General features: G+C 49.6%; 1 protein-coding gene across 4 annotated transcripts in view; it reads right to left on the bottom strand.

Moving 5' to 3' along the window:
- Positions 1-2,701: 2,701 nt before the first annotated feature.
- Slco2b1 (solute carrier organic anion transporter family member 2B1) overlaps positions 2,702-17,786 on the bottom strand; it is a 52,316-nt gene continuing 37,231 nt past the window's right edge. For all 4 annotated transcript variants that reach the window (XM_070035001.1, XM_070035002.1, XM_070035004.1 and 1 more), the window contains exons 8-14: positions 15,429-15,531; positions 12,174-12,534; positions 9,700-9,865; positions 6,861-7,024; positions 5,923-5,987; positions 5,491-5,611; positions 2,702-4,687 (exon numbers count right to left, since the gene is read on the bottom strand). In XM_070035001.1, coding sequence (XP_069891102.1) covers positions 4,507-4,687; positions 5,491-5,611; positions 5,923-5,987; positions 6,861-7,024; positions 9,700-9,865; positions 12,174-12,534; positions 15,429-15,531 — 1,161 coding nt within the window. In that variant the 3' untranslated portion in view covers positions 2,702-4,506. The remainder of the gene's footprint in view (positions 4,688-5,490; positions 5,612-5,922; positions 5,988-6,860; positions 7,025-9,699; positions 9,866-12,173; positions 12,535-15,428; positions 15,532-17,786) is intronic.

Genomic DNA, 17,786 nt, shown 5'->3' on the forward strand with positions numbered 1-17,786 from the left:
ATTCGAAGACAGTTCAGTCAGGAAAGTCTGTAAGGCTCTTATCTCCAATAAATTACCAAGAAAAAAAAAAGCCCAAAGTGCAGCCATGGCTCAAGTGGTAGAATGCTAGCCTTGAGCACAAAAGCTCAGGGACAGTGTCTAAGCTCTGAGTTCAAGCCCCAGGACCAGCAAAATATATAAAGTAAGTAAAATAAAGTCCATGTCTTTAATCAGATCCCAAAGGACATTGCTACCTGCCCCTCACTGCACATCCCAGGCTACCTGCCTGTAGATGGTAGCCTTTGAGCTGGGCCTTCATAAAGTGGTGATGGAAAGCTACACAGCAAATGGGGTTGAGAGTTGGGTAGAGAGAGAGACCAGCACAAAGCCATGTTAAGGAACAAGAATTTAGCCCTCCCAGATAATGGTGAGGGTGTCCCTGGGTTTTCTGCCCTCAGATCAGTATGTTTCTTATGGTTCCAGGCTCCCTACTCCTCAAGGGCATCTGCCTGCTTTATAGCTTTTCAGTTTCTACAAGCAAAAGGAACTCAGGGCCTGGGATTAGGATGTCAGTAATGGTCCCTGTCCTGTCCTCTGATGACTTTACCACCAGCAGAATCTAGAACCTGGCAGGGAGGGTTAACACCGAATCCTCCCTGGTGCAGTATAGAGAGACAATGAGCTGGGGCTGGGAAGGTGGCTCAGTGGTAGAGCGCTTGCCTTGCATGCATGAGGCCCTGGGTTCGATTCCTCAGCACCACATAAGCAAAAAGAAAAAAGCCAAAGTGGTGCTGTGGCTCAGTGGTAGAGTGCTCACCTTGAGCTGAAGAGCTGAGGGACAGCGCCCAGGCCCAGAGTTCAGGCCCCACGACCAGACCCCCAAAAAAAAGAAAAAGAAAAAAAAAAGAGAGACAATGAGCTCACAAGACACAAGTTCTGGTGGTTCTTCATTGAGCAGAGACTATGTGTGTGTATGTGGGGGGGGGCAAGCATGGCTCTTTAGAGGCCCATAATCTCTGGGAACCCCTGTCTCCCTTCTTCACTCCACTTGTCCCTCTCAGCCCCACATCTCCCATAGCCAGTACAGAAAACTTCAAGAACAAGGGAAAAACTTCGTCTCCTCTCCAGGTCTGGACTCACCTCAGAGGCTGACTCTGCACCAGGCAAATGTTCTGAGCTAATCTTCACCAATCGTTTGCATGATCATATTTAATAACATCTACAAAAGCAAGACATTTCAACCTTTTCCCCCCCATTCCAACTTCCTCTGTGGCTCAATGCATGTCCATTGGCATTTCAGGGTCTGGCCGAGTGGCTGAATTGAATGTCATTGTCAGAGCCTTTGTGTATAGGTAAACCATGGTAGCCATCTCTATATAAAGGATGGGACATTATGGTGTCATCTTCAGAGGTCATGCCGTGTGTTTGTGGTATTTGACCCTGAAAATGCAAGGGCAGTAGAAGGAACGGGAAAAACAAGGTTTGAAATGCATAGGGTCAGAAACGAGGCTGTGGAAAATTCTTCCAATCATCAAAAGGAAATGTATTTTAGAGGTATTTATTAAAAACACTTAGAGGTGTACCAGGAAGTTAGTTACATTTTAAAAATATGTCATTTCTGGATGGTGTGATTTTTTTTCTTGTCTTAGATAAACACTCACCTTCCTTTCTAATTTTTTACAGGTTGAATGAACATCTCTAATCCCAAATTCTAAAATGTTTCAAAACCCAAAGCTTACTGAGTGTCAACAACTATGGAAGTCAACAACTATGAGTGTCAACTACAAATGGAAAAATGCCACACCTGATCTTATGTGGTGGGCCCCTGTCAAAGTAGGGGGGATACTGAAAAATACTGTATAAAAATTTTTAAGCCCTCTCTCTCTCTCTCTCTCTCTCTCTCTCTATATATATATATATGTATATATATATGTGTGTGGTGTATATATAAAATATATATATATATATATATATATATATATATATATATATATATATAAGATGCATAAAAACCTAGATGAATTTCATGTTTAGATTAGGGTCTCATCCCCAAGACATCTCATTATATCTACCTAAATATTCCAAAATCTGAAAAAAAGTTCCAAAATGAAAAACCATTCTGATTCCAAGAATTTTGATGAAGGGTTACTCGTCTTTCATCCATATCTTTACATTCTTTTTTTTTCCTTTTAATCTCCCAAGCTGAGCACTGGTTCCTAGCCACTAAGATGGTTTAAAACCAGTCTGAGGAGGGTCTGTGAGACTCTTATCTTCAATTAACCACCAAAAAGCTGGAAATGGAGCTGTGGCTCAAGTGGCAGAACATCACCCTTGAATGAAAAAGTGGAGGGACAGCACTTAGGCCCTGATTCCAAGCCATAGCACTGGCACACACGTGCAAAAATGTCTCAAATTGTATTAGCTTTCATCTCACAAGATCCGATTCCGACTCTGGCTCTCCCATTGCTTCTTCTATAGTCTCAAGCAAGTCATGTAGGTATTTTGAGTTGGTTCATCTTTTGTAATACATGAAAGACCATTGGACAGGTGGCTTTGTGGCTATATTCCACTTTTAAAAATCATTACTAGAAGAAATCTTGTTTAACGAAAGTTAAACAAGAATACAAAGAGAGAGAAAGACAAAACATACCAGAAATAATGGTGAGTAATGAAGGCAGTAAAACTTAAATCTAAATAACTATTGCAAACTTAAATCTAGACAACTGTTACAAACCTCTAGTGCAGTTTATTAAAAAAGAGAGTTTTGTAACAGGAGAGATATTATGCAACAACAAATTTAATATCCATGGAATCTATAATCCCAGATTGTTACTGCTAAACCTAAGAAACAGGAGGGAAGGGGAAGGAAAATAAACACACTAAAATGACTCATCTTGGACTGGAGGTGTACTCAAGTGGGAGAGCACTTGCATAGTAAATACAAAGCATTGGGTTCTATACCCAGTACTACCAAAAAAAGGTCTCATCTTGTTGGAGTAGACTTTGAGAAACGCTTGGCACTGGTTAAAAACCAAAAAGAAAACCAGAAAAAAGGCTCAGATATTTGTTAAATATTTGCAGTCAATATGTAGAATAGAGGCTGGGAAGATGGCTCAGTGGTAGAGTGCTTGCCTTGCATGCATGAGGCCCTGGGTTCCATTCCTCAGCAGCACATAAGCAGAAAAAGCTGGAAGTGGCACTGTGGCTCCAGTGGTAGAGTGCCAGCTTTGAGCTGAAGAGCTCAGGGACAGTGCCTAGGCCCAGAGTTCAGGCCCTACGACCGGCAAACTCTCCCCTCCCCCCACCAATATGTAGAATAAAGCAAGAATTAATTTGGATTTCTATACTTCCTTCTTCTTTCACATGGGAAAGCCTTGAACTTGGGAGCTGCTCAGAGGACCAGAGCCATGTAGGCCCCACTCCCATCCTGTCCAGGGCAGGGCTGGGCATCAGGGTAGAAGAGCCCCTCCCAGCTAGCTAGAGCATGTGATGACACAGACTTGGCTGAGGGAAGATCAGAAGTCATTCTTCCCCATGGAAATAACCAGGCCAGATAAGAAAATGAGGTAAGGCCTAACTTAGAGGGGGTGATAGGCCTCTCATAGGCGTTTTAGAAAACCAGAGGCCACTGTGACTTAAATGTCACAGAATCAGACATCATCTCCCCACCCCTGGGGGACATGTACTCAGACCCTGAGAAGAAAGGGGTGGAGAATAAGAGTCTATTCACAAGAGGCTCAGTGGCTTTGGCGGAAGTGTGTTATGTGTCAACAAGGCACAGGTAGAAGTGAGCACATGAGTGTCTGTTTGTCCTCTGAAGTTCCAAGGCAGGGTCTGAGCTTCTTCCCCAAATACTGGCTTCCTGAGGATAAGGGTTGGGATTTCCTAAATCAAACAGAGAATCTGTCCGTATAGGCTTCTGTCCAGCACCCTTATTAAAGGCCTTGAAAGCTGGGTGTCCTGAGTATGAGGCCAGCTCTGGGCTTTGCCTCCAGGGGGCGCCAAATAGACACTTCTTGATGGCTGTTTGAGCTTGGGGAGGAGACCTGAGTCTATGCTGACCACACAGATGATCATGGCTGATGGAGCCTGAAAGCTGGAGAATGCATTCCTGCCTAACAGAGGAGGTGCCTGAGACTCAGAAAGGGTGCTCCCAGTGAGTGGCAGAGCTGGGTTGAGGCTCATGTGGAGGACAGCCTGGTCTACTTTGTTCTACTTTCCTATGCCAGGTAAAGTATTCAGTTCTTTCACTCAAGAAAATTTGGTTTCAGGTCATCTGTTTGATTCCAGGAGTAATGAAAAAGACACCCTGGCTTCAGAAGTGTCCACCACAGCAACTCCCCAATGACTCTAGTTCTAATGACAAACAAAAGCCCAGAGAGGGCCAATAGCTTGTCTAAAGTAATTCAGCAATTTGGCAGAGAAGCCAGAATTGGAACACGGTATTTTGGACACTCAGTCTTTGGTCAAAAGCTGAGAGAGTGTACTGCAAGGCTGCCATGCTTGACCAGGTGGGGCCAGGACCACTCACACCCTGGAATCCTCCGGCTTCTTCTCCATCCCTGATGCCAACAACTGCTGCTCTGGGCCAGGACTAGATACGATGGTCTTGGTCCTTGAGTCTTTGTTCTGCTGCCTAAGGATGGCCAAAACTAAGGCAAAGCACACCAGGCTGCCCATTTTGAAGAAAAACTGGAGGCCGATGAATCTGGGGGGGGTGGAGGGAGAAAAGGACCCCTGAATTCAGGAGCTTGAACTGCAGTGCACGAATGTTCTTGGACAGGGTGGGGAAGCAGAGTGGAGTCAGCAAACAGGACCCCTAGGGCAATTGGAAGTATTGAAGCCTCAGGGGTTGGAGATTCTGACTCCCAGAGGGCCTCCCTTGGAGATTGAGGAGGCTCTGCAGAGGATGCTGGGCAGGAGCAGAACCGCAGATACCTCTTGTTCTGTCCTTGACTACTGTGTGACCCAAATTGGCTCTGCCTCTCTCTGTGCCTTGCTAAGGGCTATGGGGGGGAGGAAAATGGGATGCTCTCCTATGTAGCTCATCTAGGTCCTTGCTGACTTTACCTCCTCTAGAAAGCCACCCTGGACAATCTTGGCCAGCAGGAACCAGGTCCTGTGGCACCGAATGGGGGGAACCAGCCTGTGGATCCTGCTGTAAAGTTGTCTCCACATCCATGTAGGCCATGGGCTTTGTGCCTTTGGACTCCTTGGAGGGCCCCATGGTACAGATGGGAAGGCTGAGCTCCTCTGTCACCAACAGGGAGGCCCCACTGTGCCAGCTGTGTGACCTTGAGCCGTCTCCACCAGCTGCGACCCTCACTTTCCTTATCTCTAAAGGAGCGATCTGGCTTGCAGGACGGTGGGCTCAGCACTGGATACAGCACCTACGACCTAGCAGGTGCAACTTACACAGGACTTCTCCTCTCCTCCCTGTTGATATCCTACCTGGGGTCACTAGGGTATTTCTGGTCTCCTTCCCATAGCCTCCCCCAAATGTGTGCTCACCTGCTTCGGAACGAGTCGTGATCATAGTAACGGCAGACGGCTTGACGCCCGCAGCTCTGGGCCCAGTACATGCAAGTGGTGTCAATGGCACTGCCGTGGATCACGGGACTGGGCATCCAGGCTAGGGGGAGAAGGGGCTCAGGAAAAGTGGAAGCCCCAGTTCCCCCCCCACCATGCACACACACATTCCCTCAGGGGCTTTGGACCACAGAGGGGCTTCTTGGCCTCCAGTCTTTGGCTTCTGGCTAGCCCTGAGCATGGATCAAAAGGAGCCTCCATTAGGTTCCTATGTTCTACTTGTACCCCTGCCCCCCTACCCCCGCCACATATGTTACTATTAAGTTAAGGGACTGGGTCCCATAGATCTGACATACAGAGGGCATATGCATCCCCATCACCACCACCACCAAGGGGCCCATGCAGGCTCTTTACCCAAAACTCTCAGGAGCATGAACTGCATCCCCACAGCCAAAGGCTTGTCTTCCTTCTTCACTCCCCTAACAACAGAAGGTAGTGGCATGAGGCTTAAGAGGGTTCTGGGCCCCAGAGGCCTGGTAGCGGTGAATGGTTCTCACTATACCCTTCTCTCCCACCAGGATGTCAGCCTCTGTACAGCATGTGGGTGGGAGGGGGGGATGGACAGGCTCAGATTGCCCATCTGTTACCCCTCAACCTATAGTGCCTGGTTCCCATGAACCAGGGCCATTCACTCACAGTCACAGTCTTGTGTTGATCTCCCTGGGTTCATTGCTCTTCTCCCTCCAGCCCCTAGAGCAGGGGGAGGGGAGCACATGCCCCTCCCTGTAAAACGCTCTCCTTGAGGGGAGGCCTAGGGTATGGGAAAGTAAGGGCCTGGGCTCCAGTTGTGACATTAGTCCTATCCCATGACATTTGCTACAGGACCAGTATCAGCTCCTGACTTTTTCTGAGCCTCAGTTTCTTTCTCTTCAGGCCTTGTTGCCAGGGGGATCAGCCAGGGCCTGGACTGTTATGGGAACCCAGGACACTAGAATGGCCTCCTTCCTCCAAGTCCTCCATTGCTCCATTGAGTGCCTCATCCTGGCCATAGTTAAGGACATTTTTGTTGTTCTTGTTGTTGGTTGTGGGGCTTGAACTCTGGGCCTGGGCAATTCCCTCAGCAATTCAGCTCAAGGCAAGTGCTCTACCACTTGAGCTACAACACCACTTATGGTTTTCTGGTGGTTTATGGGAGATAAGAATCTTACAGACTTTCCTGCCCAGGCTGGCTTTGAACCACAATCCTCAGATCTCAGCCTCCTGAGTAGCTAGGATTATAGGCATGAGCCACCACTGCCCAGCTGGTTAAGGATACCTTGGTACCCACCAACCCTCTCCACCCTTGCTTTTACCTCAGAATGAGCATAAAGGAGGGTGTGTGGGTGACACTGGCCACTGCTGCCCCCAGGCTGATCAGGAGAATGAAGGGTAGCACCAGGTGGCTGCAGTCTGAGTCACAGGAGCCTGCAGGCACTGGGCCGCCCCCCACCACGCAGCTGCAGTTGGTGTAGAAAACCTAGCATGGGGAAAGAGAAAGAAGCGCTCTCAGTTATCTCCAAGGGCAGATGTTAGTGAAGGGCTCCACTGAAGCCTGGGAAGTTCCCAGCCAGCAGAGTCTGGACCTAGGCTGTGCCCATGGGGCTCAACCTGGGCTGTGGCTATGGGGAAAGGAAGAAAGAGCAAGAGTGTGTCCCCATGTCAGCCCTGATGTGTCTGATGGCGACTTGGTCAACCTCCAGCTAGGGATGCTTTAAGAGTTAGTCTGGCCGCAGTGCCCTCAGGCACCTGTCAGGAGCCAAGCCAAGCCAGAATGCCTGGCTTCTCCTGTCTTCCTCCACACAGCTTCTTGGGTGATATGGCTTCCTTTCCTAGAGCCCAGGTAGGCACGTGGGGATTGGTCCTGTCAGCTCCGCTCTCTAGTTGGCTGGGCTGGCCTGGGGCACTGGAGCCCTCTGGGCCTCTCATCTCCAACAGGGGCAGCCTCAGACTCTCCCCACTGTGAAAAGATTCACGAAACCCCCTGAGGTGGAGGCTGGGGGTCTTGGAAGGACTTAAGCATGGCAGAGATGTGAGGTGATAGTATTAAACAAAAGATGCTTCTACTTCTACTGGACCAGACTGGATGGGTGAATGGGAAGGGCCAGGGGACAGGCAGAAGGAATACCAGGGTTGGAATTGGGATGAACACGAAGCCTAGAGACTTTCCCTTGGGATTCCTCCTTCTCACCCATCCAATCTCATCACACAAAACACCTTCGGTCTCTACCTCGGGCCTGAGTCACTCAGCCCCCGTCTCTGTGAGTCTGAGACCCAGCCCTTCCCCATCTCACCGACTTACTCTCTTGTGCTTAGACTCTTACTGAGCACAGCTAATGGGTCAGCCAATCCTTGAGCCAAGACACCATCCCAGGTCTTCCAGATTTCTGATGCTCACCTGTGTGGGCCACACCCTTCTCCAAACACTGCACCCAAACCCAACCACTGTGGATGGCCCAAAGGGGGCTGGATTGGGGTCAAAGCCTTTGGTTTTAGTCCCAGCTCTGGTATGAAAGTGGACAGCGCCTCCCATTTCCAAGTCTTCATTTCTCGCCTAGGAGCAAATCCTCTGTGCTTACCATCTTCTAGGCATGGTGGGAAGGGCAGCTTTCCCCTTACTACTTAATGAATTCACCCAAGGAAAGTAGTTATTCAGCACAGGGTACTAGATAAAATCACCCCCATTTTACATACCAGGAAACAAAGTCACAGAGTAAAGGATCTGCCTATGTTAACCAAATCAGTCAGGCAGGAGGGGCCAGGTTGCTTGGCCCTTGGTGTTCAGCTACCACCCATAGTTTACCATCAAGTCAGAATTCCCCCATCCTTACCCCTGCCATGTCCTATTGATCCTGAAAGGGATTTCAGGGAGACTAGAAGGGAATTGAGGAGCTCAAACTAGGTCAGGACAATGAGTGCTTAGGAGGCCTGAAAGGCTGGGGTGGTTTTGATTCTAAATGCAAACGCTTTCAGCCCAGCTGCACCTGGCTGACTTCCAAAAGGCTGTCATGGCCACCAGCCACAGCTAGGTGCTTACACTGTACCATGTGGAGGCTTAGGCCCTTCCCCACTAAATAACGCTGACAGTGGCTCAAGGGTAAAGGTTCTGTGTGCAGGTGGGGCTCTGGAGAGAGGAAGGCAGATCCCAACAAACACCTGACAATGCTCACTCTGCCCTCTAACATGCTCGACTAAAGCCTAGAAGTCTAAGGAAGGCAGGTATTGACCCTAATTATCATTCTGGGAAATAGAGGAGGAAGGGAAAAAGCAGTGTTGGTGTTAGGGGCCCTTGTCAGGCTAATACAGAACATACTGCAGCTGATTACAATGACTTTGTTTTCCTACTGGGAACTGCCTGAGGACTGGGACCCTTGGCTTTGAAGCCTCAGTGTCCTGCAGAGAGCCTGGCACAGAATAGGAGGATCTGTGAAGGTTTGTTGACTGACTGATTGATGACTGTCTGACCAGGCTTGTAACAGCTTCCTCAGTGATCTGTCCTGCATGCTGTCTGCCTTTCTTCACACTATGGTCTCAAGGATGATGGAGCACAGAATGTCACTCTGTCTGTCATGACCCTGTGTTAAGCTCACACATATGCTCCCTCTCCATTGCTCTGCAGTTGCATTTCTCACTCTTACCCTAATACTCACAGTGCTTCCTTTTCTGGGTCTGCTTTTCCAAGTCCTTTGGAGTTACTCAGAGCACAGGTGTGCATGCGAGTCATACCTGTACACTCTTCCAAATCTTTGTCTTTGCTGTTCCCCCCTGCTTGGAAAGCCCTTCCCTCTCAAGTCTTAGTTTGCCAACTCATCCTGGAAGACCTAGCACAAGTGCCACCTCTCTTGGAACCTTCTAGGATGCTCTGGGTTACACCCCCTCTACTCTTGTACGGACTTGTGTAAGGACCACTTCTGCCCATTGGCCCCTGGACTTCCTGTGGGCTATTTCTTTCTCCATCTCCCCTGCACAGCTGCAGCGTGGCTCTGGCTCATCTCCCTGGGCCGAGCAAGAAAGGAAACTTAGTTTGAGAGAACAGTGCCCTGAACCTGCCAAGAGACAGAGACAGAGGGAAGAGAGCCAGGGAACAAGAGGGGACACACGCCAGGCCTGCAGAGACGGGTAGAGGCAGAGGATTGTGCCAGAAGCACAGCTTACCTGGCTTTTGTCCAGAGTCCCCTGGACCACATGGCCTGTGCAGCCAGCATGGCAGGGTGTAGTGTATTCCACATGGGCGATGGTGTCGCAGACAGGGTTAAAATCATCTGGCGGGCAGGAGCAGGATGCTGAGCAGTCAGGGAACAGCCTTTGCCCAGGCTGGGTGCTGGCAGGAGAGATTGCAGGCAGGGTTGGCCCAGCTTTCCTTCCTCGGGTCACACACAGAGGCCTCTTGGCCCACAGCCTGGCTCTTATTCTGCCAGCAATGGTCAGAGATTTCAGCTGCACCTGAGCTGCCCCATGAAGAAGCGGTCAGAGATTTCAGCTGCACCTGAGCTGCCCCATGAAGAAGCAGAGAAGAGCCCCCGGAAATGTGATGAGGGTGCAGGGGGAGAGGGCAGTGAGCAGGAAGAAGGGCTGAAGTTCAGGAGGACTCCTAATGGAGAAGTGGGGTAGGGGTGCGGGGGTCTGAGCCAGAGTCTTCAGAGCTCTTTTACAGCCCTTGGTCCTATGCATCTTCCAGTTTCTTCTGCAAGCATCTCTGTTCTGTAGTGGCCTTTCTTTAGGGAACACCAGAGTGTCTCCCAAACATAAGGGCCAGGTGAAGAGGCCTTCCTTTCCAGGAGCTGATTTGCTCTAACTACTTGAAAAGTACAATTACAGAGCCTAACACCAGTGGCTCATGCCTGTAATCCTAGCTATTCAGGAGGCTGAGCTCTGAGGATTGAGATTTGAAGCCAGCCTAGGCAGGAAAGCCTGTGAGACTCTTATCTCCAATGAACTACCAAAAAAGGGGGGGGGGACTGGAAGTGGAGCGGACACTCAAATGGTAGAATGCTAGCGTTGAGCATAAAACTTCAGGGACAGGCGCAGGCCCTGAATTTAAGCCTCAGGATTGACACATAAGGAAGGAAGGAAGGAAGGAAGGAAGGAAGGAAGGAAGGAAGGAAGGAAGGAAGGAAGGAAGGAAGGAAGGAAGGAAGGAAGGGAGGGAGGGAGGGAGGGAGGCAGGGAGGGAGGGAGGAGGGTGGGAGAAAGAAAAAAGAAAGAAAGAGAAAGAAAAACAAAGAAAGAGAGAGAGAGAGAGAAAGAAAGGAAGGAAGAGAGAGAGGGAAGGAGAAAGGGAGGGAGGGAGAGAGAAGGGGGAAAGGAAGGAAGGAGAGAAAAAAGGAAAGAAAGTAAAAGAAAGAGAGGGAGGAAAAACAAAAGCTGGGTCCCAGCAGTTGTGGGACATTGGAGCTGCTGTCTCACTGCGGGCCTGAGTTTCTTTGTTCACTGGGATGGGGCTCCCTCCTCCGGTCACTCCCCTGCAGTCTCATGACCTCTCTGCTCACTCCACTGTCCTATTTGTTATGTCCAGTGCTACCTGCTTCCCTCTGGAGGGCCTGCTCCCAAACCCCAACTAGGGTACCAGAGTTGGTCCCTCCGCAAACTGAGGGTTTCTTAAGGGCATGTCTGCAGGGTCCAGAGCAGGCTTTGTCTATGGAAGGCCCCACTCCAGACAGCCAGTTGCCTCAATGTTTGAGAAAAGGAGAAGAAAGGGGGTAAGACCATGAGGGCTGGACCTTGGTGTTCCTCGTTCCTGAACTGAAGCCCCCACTTGGCATCTGGGTGGAGGAAAGAAAGCCAAGGAGGAGGTAAGACAAGAAGGTAGGGAATTCTAGTTGGGTGTTGGGCCAAGAAAAAATGAGATCATTCTAGAGAAGAGGCAGGAACAATGGAGCTTCCAACAACCTCTCCATGGCTCCCAAGGGTAAAGGAGCTTTTGTTTTGGCAGGGGGAGTAGGAAGGGTGAGGGGGGAGCAGAGAAAGGAATCTGGGTCCTTCCAGGAACTCAGCCCTTATGACAACAGAATTTTTAGCTATGTTTCTAAGAACCAAGAATTGCAGGACTTTCCATTCTCCTCTGCAGCCTCTCTAAGAGGGGCCATCCAACCCTTGTTGCTTTTCCTTCCTTTGCCCCCAGGGTTGGATCATTCTCCCTCCCTGATAGACTTCAACCTCGGGAAGAAAAGCAGCCCTTGGGCTGAACTGGGGCTTGTCACTCACGCTGTGGCTTCTGTCTTGCTTCTGCAGGGCACACAGGGCTGTGCCACCATGAAGATGCCATCCACACCCGAGTGCATCCTGACTCAGGCTCCAGATATCCCCAGGCCTGAGCTTTCCTATCCCTGAAGTTCTGTGGAACTCCTGCTATTGCTGCCCAGACAGACATTTTTTGTGGACCTTTCTAGAAGCTCTTTGGCTTCTGGTTGAGTCCAGGGAGGGACTTGAACAGAAGTGTGTAGACAGACAGAAACTAAGTACTGCTCCAGGGAAGATGAGAGCAAGGTAGGACCCCCCTCCCCCCTCCCCCTACCCCCCCCCCCCCCGTACTCCCAAGCCCCACACCATTGCTGACCTGGCCTCTGCCCAGGTTCACTTGCCTCCTCTGAGTCCCCTGCTTCCTCTCCTCCCACACCCATGCAACTCACCCAGGCTGCCGGGTGGTGATGCCTGCGATCTGGTGGGTAGAGCATCCAATGAAGAAGAGGGGGAGGCTGAGCAGCAGGCAGAAGAACGCCCCCAGCAGGCAGAGGACACTGCAGCGCAAGGGGCCCAGGTGGAGGCGCTTGACCAGCACGCCCCCCACCACGATGCCCACAATAGCCGAGGGGATGGTGAGGCAGCCAATGAGCAGGTTGGCAAAGGAGGCTGTGACAGAAAACTGGCGCTCCAGAAACTTAGGCAGGAAGGTGGCCGTGCCTGCCACCATGGACGATGTGCACACCTGTGACAGGACCACCAGCAGGAAGATGGGGTGGCGCAGTGTCTGCAGCAGCACCCTGGGGAAGACTGTGGGGAGGAGGGGGGGGGTCAGAGCAGGCATACCATCCCTGCTCATCCATCCTGCCCTGCGCTGTCCCTTCCCACTCTTCCCATCCCATCCATCAAATTCTCTTCTCTCTCTTCCTTCCCTCCTTCCTTCCTTCCCTCCTTCCTTCCTTCCTCTCTCTTTCTCTTTCTTTCTCTCTCTCTCTTTCTTTCTCTTTCTTTCTTTCTTTCTTTCTTTCTTTCTTTCTTTCTTTCTTTCTTTCTTTCTTTCTTTCTTTCTTTCTTTCTTTCTTTCTTTCTCTTTCTTTCTTTCGCCAGTCTTGGGGCTTGAACTCAGGGCTCGGGCACTGTCCCTGAGCTTCTTTTGCTCAAGGTTAGCATTCTAGCACCACTTCCAGCTTTTTCTGTTTATGTGGTACTAAGGAACCAAAGCCAGGGCTTCGTGCATGCTAGGCAAGCATTCTTCCACTAAGCCACTTTTCCAACCCAATCTAATTCTACAATGGACTCCTTTCTATTCAGTTCTATTCTAGCTCTGAAATTCTGTTAATTTCTTCCATTCCATCGAGTTAGCCTTTTACTCAACATGTTTTTTTCTACTTTATTTGGTTGGATTTCATGTTATTTTGTTCTACGCTATACAGTTTGATTCTATTTCATTCATTCCACTTTATTTTATTTTAAAATGTCTACTCATCATCCTTTTTGTGTGTGTGCTGGTTCTAGGGCTTGAAATTCAGGACTGGGTACTGTCCTTTAGCACCTCCCCCCATACTCAAGGCTGGCACTCTACCACTTGTGCCACAGGTCTACTTCCAGATTTTTCTGGTGGCTAATTTGAAATAAGAGTCTCATAGATTTTCCTTCCCTGCTGACAAGAGGTCATGAGGGTCCTCTGAGCCAGGTCTGTTCCTATAGACTGAACCAGGCCCTCTGTCATGGCTGGTATATTATGTTTGTCTTCAGAGCATGGCCAAGCCAGCTAGTTCCTTAAATGGCTGGGCCAACAGCCATTTATTTCCTTAGGAGCCAAGAAATAAAGACAAACAGTCTTAAGTGGGGTGGGTGGGAACCAAGACTGTGGAATTCCCCCTGCTTCACACACAAAGCTTTGCCACCAAGCAGTGCATTCAGCCAGCATTTGCAGTGGGATGGGGGGCTCTGGTCTTCAGCTCAAATTGTTGATACAACTTCCCTCCCTGCCCTGGTCAGATTACGGATTCAAGGCCCCTTAGTAGGGTTTGGCCTCAGTTGCACAGGTGTCTACACTGCAAGGTAAAGAGGACCAGAGAGGGTCAGGGACACATCCAGGAGTTCCTGAGGCTCTCCTAATTCCGATTTCAGGTTTATTCCCTTTCTATGTTCTCTTGTTGGCACCCCCCATCCCTATTCTTGTCCTCTCTGACAGCTTATCTTAAGGGCATCATCCCACATCTTCCAACCACCATGTTCCCAGTCCCTCTACCCATAAATTATGTGCCCACTGCGGTAGCTCAGCCTTCTCCAGACCAGGGGAACATGCTTCTCTTAGCACTAACTAACCTCCAGCTCAGAGCCCTCTCTCCCCTCTGCTTAGCCTAATGTCTCCCCCATCAGACACATGAGGGCCTCAGCTCAGGAACTGTCTTCCCCATCAGCCAGGGGCCTTCTCCAGCATAATGGCCAGGTGTGTTCTATGACCTTAGGCTTTCCCTCTATCCATGGACTATGTATCCTCCATTACACTGTTTGTCTCATTGATAGGAGCCTACCCTGATCTCAGGGACTATATTCCTCTAAGATTGTAAGGTTTATGCAGCAGAAGGACCATGCTTCCTTTGTCCCTGTGTCTCCTTCATGGTTCTAGGTGGTCAAAGGCAGGCCCTGGGGTCAGACCTGCCCTTCTGGAACTCAGCAGAAGCCCCCAAAGCCACAGGGCCTGAGACCAGCCTTGCCTCAGTTTCCTACAGTGTCCCATAGAAGCTGAATCCGCTAGAGACAAGCTGTCCCAGAACAGCTCTAGGATTCAATTTCAGCAGCTGGCCCCAACTTTTCTCTGGGCAGAAGCCAACACAGTGATTAATAAGCTCTTCTGTGGTGCAGTGTATGAGGCCTCCAGCAGAAGGGGGTGAGCTGAGGTCTGAGAGCCCAGACCTCTACTACAGGCCCAGCCTTGTAGAGTCCAGGAACTGGAGATGCTGGCGAAACAGGGGTGGATTACTAACACCCCAGTAGGCCTCACCTGTCAGTCTTCAGTTTCCCAAGATATCCTGGCATATAGTAGGTGCTCAATCAATGTTCATGAGATCAAAGCATTAGGGAAAACTCTCTGGTTAATGTGGACTCTGATTACTAATTGATGGATTTTGCAGTGTTGAGATTAGAGTTGCATGAACCTCACATTATTGAAACTAAGAAATTGTACTGGAGAAACTGAGGCCTGGAAGAAGAGCAAAATCAGAATAAAAGCTCAGGCCTCTGAATTCAGCCCAGAACTCCCTTCACCCATGCCACAGCCTGAAGATTGAACAAATATTTGCTGAGGGCCTCCTGCTTGCAGACTTAGAAGTCGATGGAAAAGGGGCATAGGCTCTGATCTCCATCAACGCCCCACTGCAGGGAAGGGCTGGACAAGTACTTAGCCCAGATCTGGAGTGATAAAGAAGAAATGAGGTGCCCAGCCCAGAGCACAGAAGAACACTGTCTTGCTTGCTGGGAGAGCCAGACATGTGGGAGAAAAGGACCAAGTCTTGTGTTTGATAGATAGCAATTAGAAAAGAAGTTCTTGGCCTGCACAAAGACTCAGGGTGCTTGGTGCATATGGTGGGGGGCTGTAGGTGTAGAAGATGAATTGAGAAGGCAGAAGGGGCTGGAATCTGTACAGCCTCCAACATCTCTCTAGCTCATCTACCCCAAACTAATCTTTGCTCACTCACCTTTGATGAACTGGATCACAGTCAGGTCTGGGGCTAGCTGGGCTAGGCCATCTTGCTTCTTTGTGGGCTCCTCAGGGCTCTGTTCAGAAGGGCAGTCCTCACCCTGAGAGGGACAAAACTAAGGCCAATCAGTTGGATGCCAGAGTCGGTACTCAGCATGCTCATAGGGTGGGCAAGGAGGCTCTGGGAGGGGAGAGGCCAGCAGGGTTTCATTGATTCTTGACCCTATCAGTACTTGACAAGGGGTGAATGGAATTCCTGGGTCATCACCATCATTCAACCCATTAGTCACCGACTTACCACTATAACTACTTCTATCACCTTAACAATCTCCACATTCATGTCACCAATATTCTCATGATCAATTATTAATGGTGATAACATTGTCTCTGTTAAAGTCACCTTTGTCACTGTTTGTTATCATTGTCACACGCACTTTAAGAATCATCACCAACATTATGATCATCAGAATCACTACTGTCATCATCACTGCGTCTACCATCATCCCTACCAGTGTCTTCACCATTACCTGTGTTACCAACCTCACCTCGATTCTGACCAGTACCACAATATCTCCATTCTGATATCATTATCAATGTCACTACCTTGACTATCAACAAGGCCACCCATCCTGGCACCACCACCACCATCCATGTCACTGTCACCGTTAACGTCTTTACCAATGTTACCACCAATGCTACTCACACAATGACAACCCTATCATCCCTTTCTCCACTTGAGACTTTCATCAGATGAGAGTCACCAGAGCTGGGAGCCTCCAGTAGGCTGTGCATAGAGGTGGGGGTGGGGTAGGGGTGTGTTCTGTGGTGTCTGCTGACACAGGAAGTAAGGTGGTGTGGGGTGTGAGACAATATCCAGCTCCTCTAGGAAGTCAGGCCACAACCACAGGATGGGTTCAACCCTGCAACTGCTATGTGCAGATGCTCACGGATATCCTGCAGCATGTCCCCCAACCCGGGGAAGCGTGGCCTCCATGAAACTCTTAAACCAGAGGCCTGGGGAAGAGAAGGTTTTTGTGTGGGCAGTCACATCTTCTGAGTGTCAAGATGGGTTCTGTTGGCTCATGCCTGTAATCCTAGCTACTCAGGAGGCTGAGGTCTGAGGATTGCAGTTCAAAGCCAGCCTGGACAGGAAAGTCCATGAGACTCTTATCTCCAATTAACCACCAGAAAACTGGAAGTGGCGCTGTGGTTCAAGTGGTAGAGCACTCGCTTTGAGCTGAAGAGCTCAGGGACGGTGCTCAGGCCCAGAGTTCAAGCCCATGACCAACATCAACAAAAGAAGGAGGAGGAGGGGGGGGGGAGGAGGAAGAAATGGAGGATAGTGCTTCCTAGACATGCAACCACACTCAGTAAGCTGGGTCCTAACACACAACTCACCTGGACCTCTCAGCAAGCCTTCTGAAGAGGACACCATTATAATTGCCTTTATCCAGATGACAAAATGGAGACACAGAGAGATGAAGCAACTAGCTTCATCACACACTGGTAAGTGGTCCAAACAGCCAGCCTCCAGAGTCTGAGCACTTAGCTGACAAAGCAAGTGCCCCAGTTCTTCTGCCAGTACTCCTCTAGCAAAGTTTTATGAGGCAAGTGCTATGACTGCGCAGTTTTTAGATGAAGAAAGTAAGAAGTTGCCACTGTAGATCCAGGGCCATGGAAATACATGACTAAGTGAGGTCTGATTTTTCTTTTTTCTTTTTTTTTTGGGGGGGGGTCCAGTCGTGGAACCTGAACTCTGGGCCTGGGCGCTGTCCCTCAGCTCTTCAGCTCAAGGCTAGCGCTCTACCACTTGAGCCACAGCACCACTTCCTGCTTTTTTCTTTTTGCTTATGTGGTGCTGAGGAATCGAACCCAGGGCCTCAGGCATACAAGGCAAGCATTGTACCACTGAGCCACCTTCCCAGCCCCAGTGAGGTCTGATTTTTTCTATGCAGCTTGAGGTCAGAATTTGAAGCAAGACTTCTCCATGGCAGACTGAAGGACAGATAGCATGCAGCATTGCTCAGAAGAAGCTTCCCTAGGAGGAAGCAAAGCCCCATAACTAGAAGTGTGGTCCATGGGAGGACAAGCTGGGCTTCTCCCCTCTCCTGCCTCGTCTTTATGAGGTCCCCACAGCCCTCTGGGCTGAGTCTGACACATCTTTCTCCTCTCCTCTCATTGATGATGATGATGATGATGATGATGATGATGATGATATAGTACTGAGGTTGAACTTAAGGTCTTGGGTTTGCTTGAGCCACATACCTATCCCTTCTTGCTTTAGGTTATTTTTCAGATCGGTTCTCTTTCCTGGACAAGTCTCAGACTATGATCCTCCTACCTATGGTTCCCATTA

This window comes from Dipodomys merriami, unplaced genomic scaffold (genome assembly GCF_024711535.1).
Source record: "Dipodomys merriami isolate MVZ:Mamm:240054 unplaced genomic scaffold, mDipMer1.0.p SCAF_25, whole genome shotgun sequence".
NCBI classification, from domain to species: Eukaryota; Metazoa; Chordata; class Mammalia; order Rodentia; family Heteromyidae; genus Dipodomys; species Dipodomys merriami.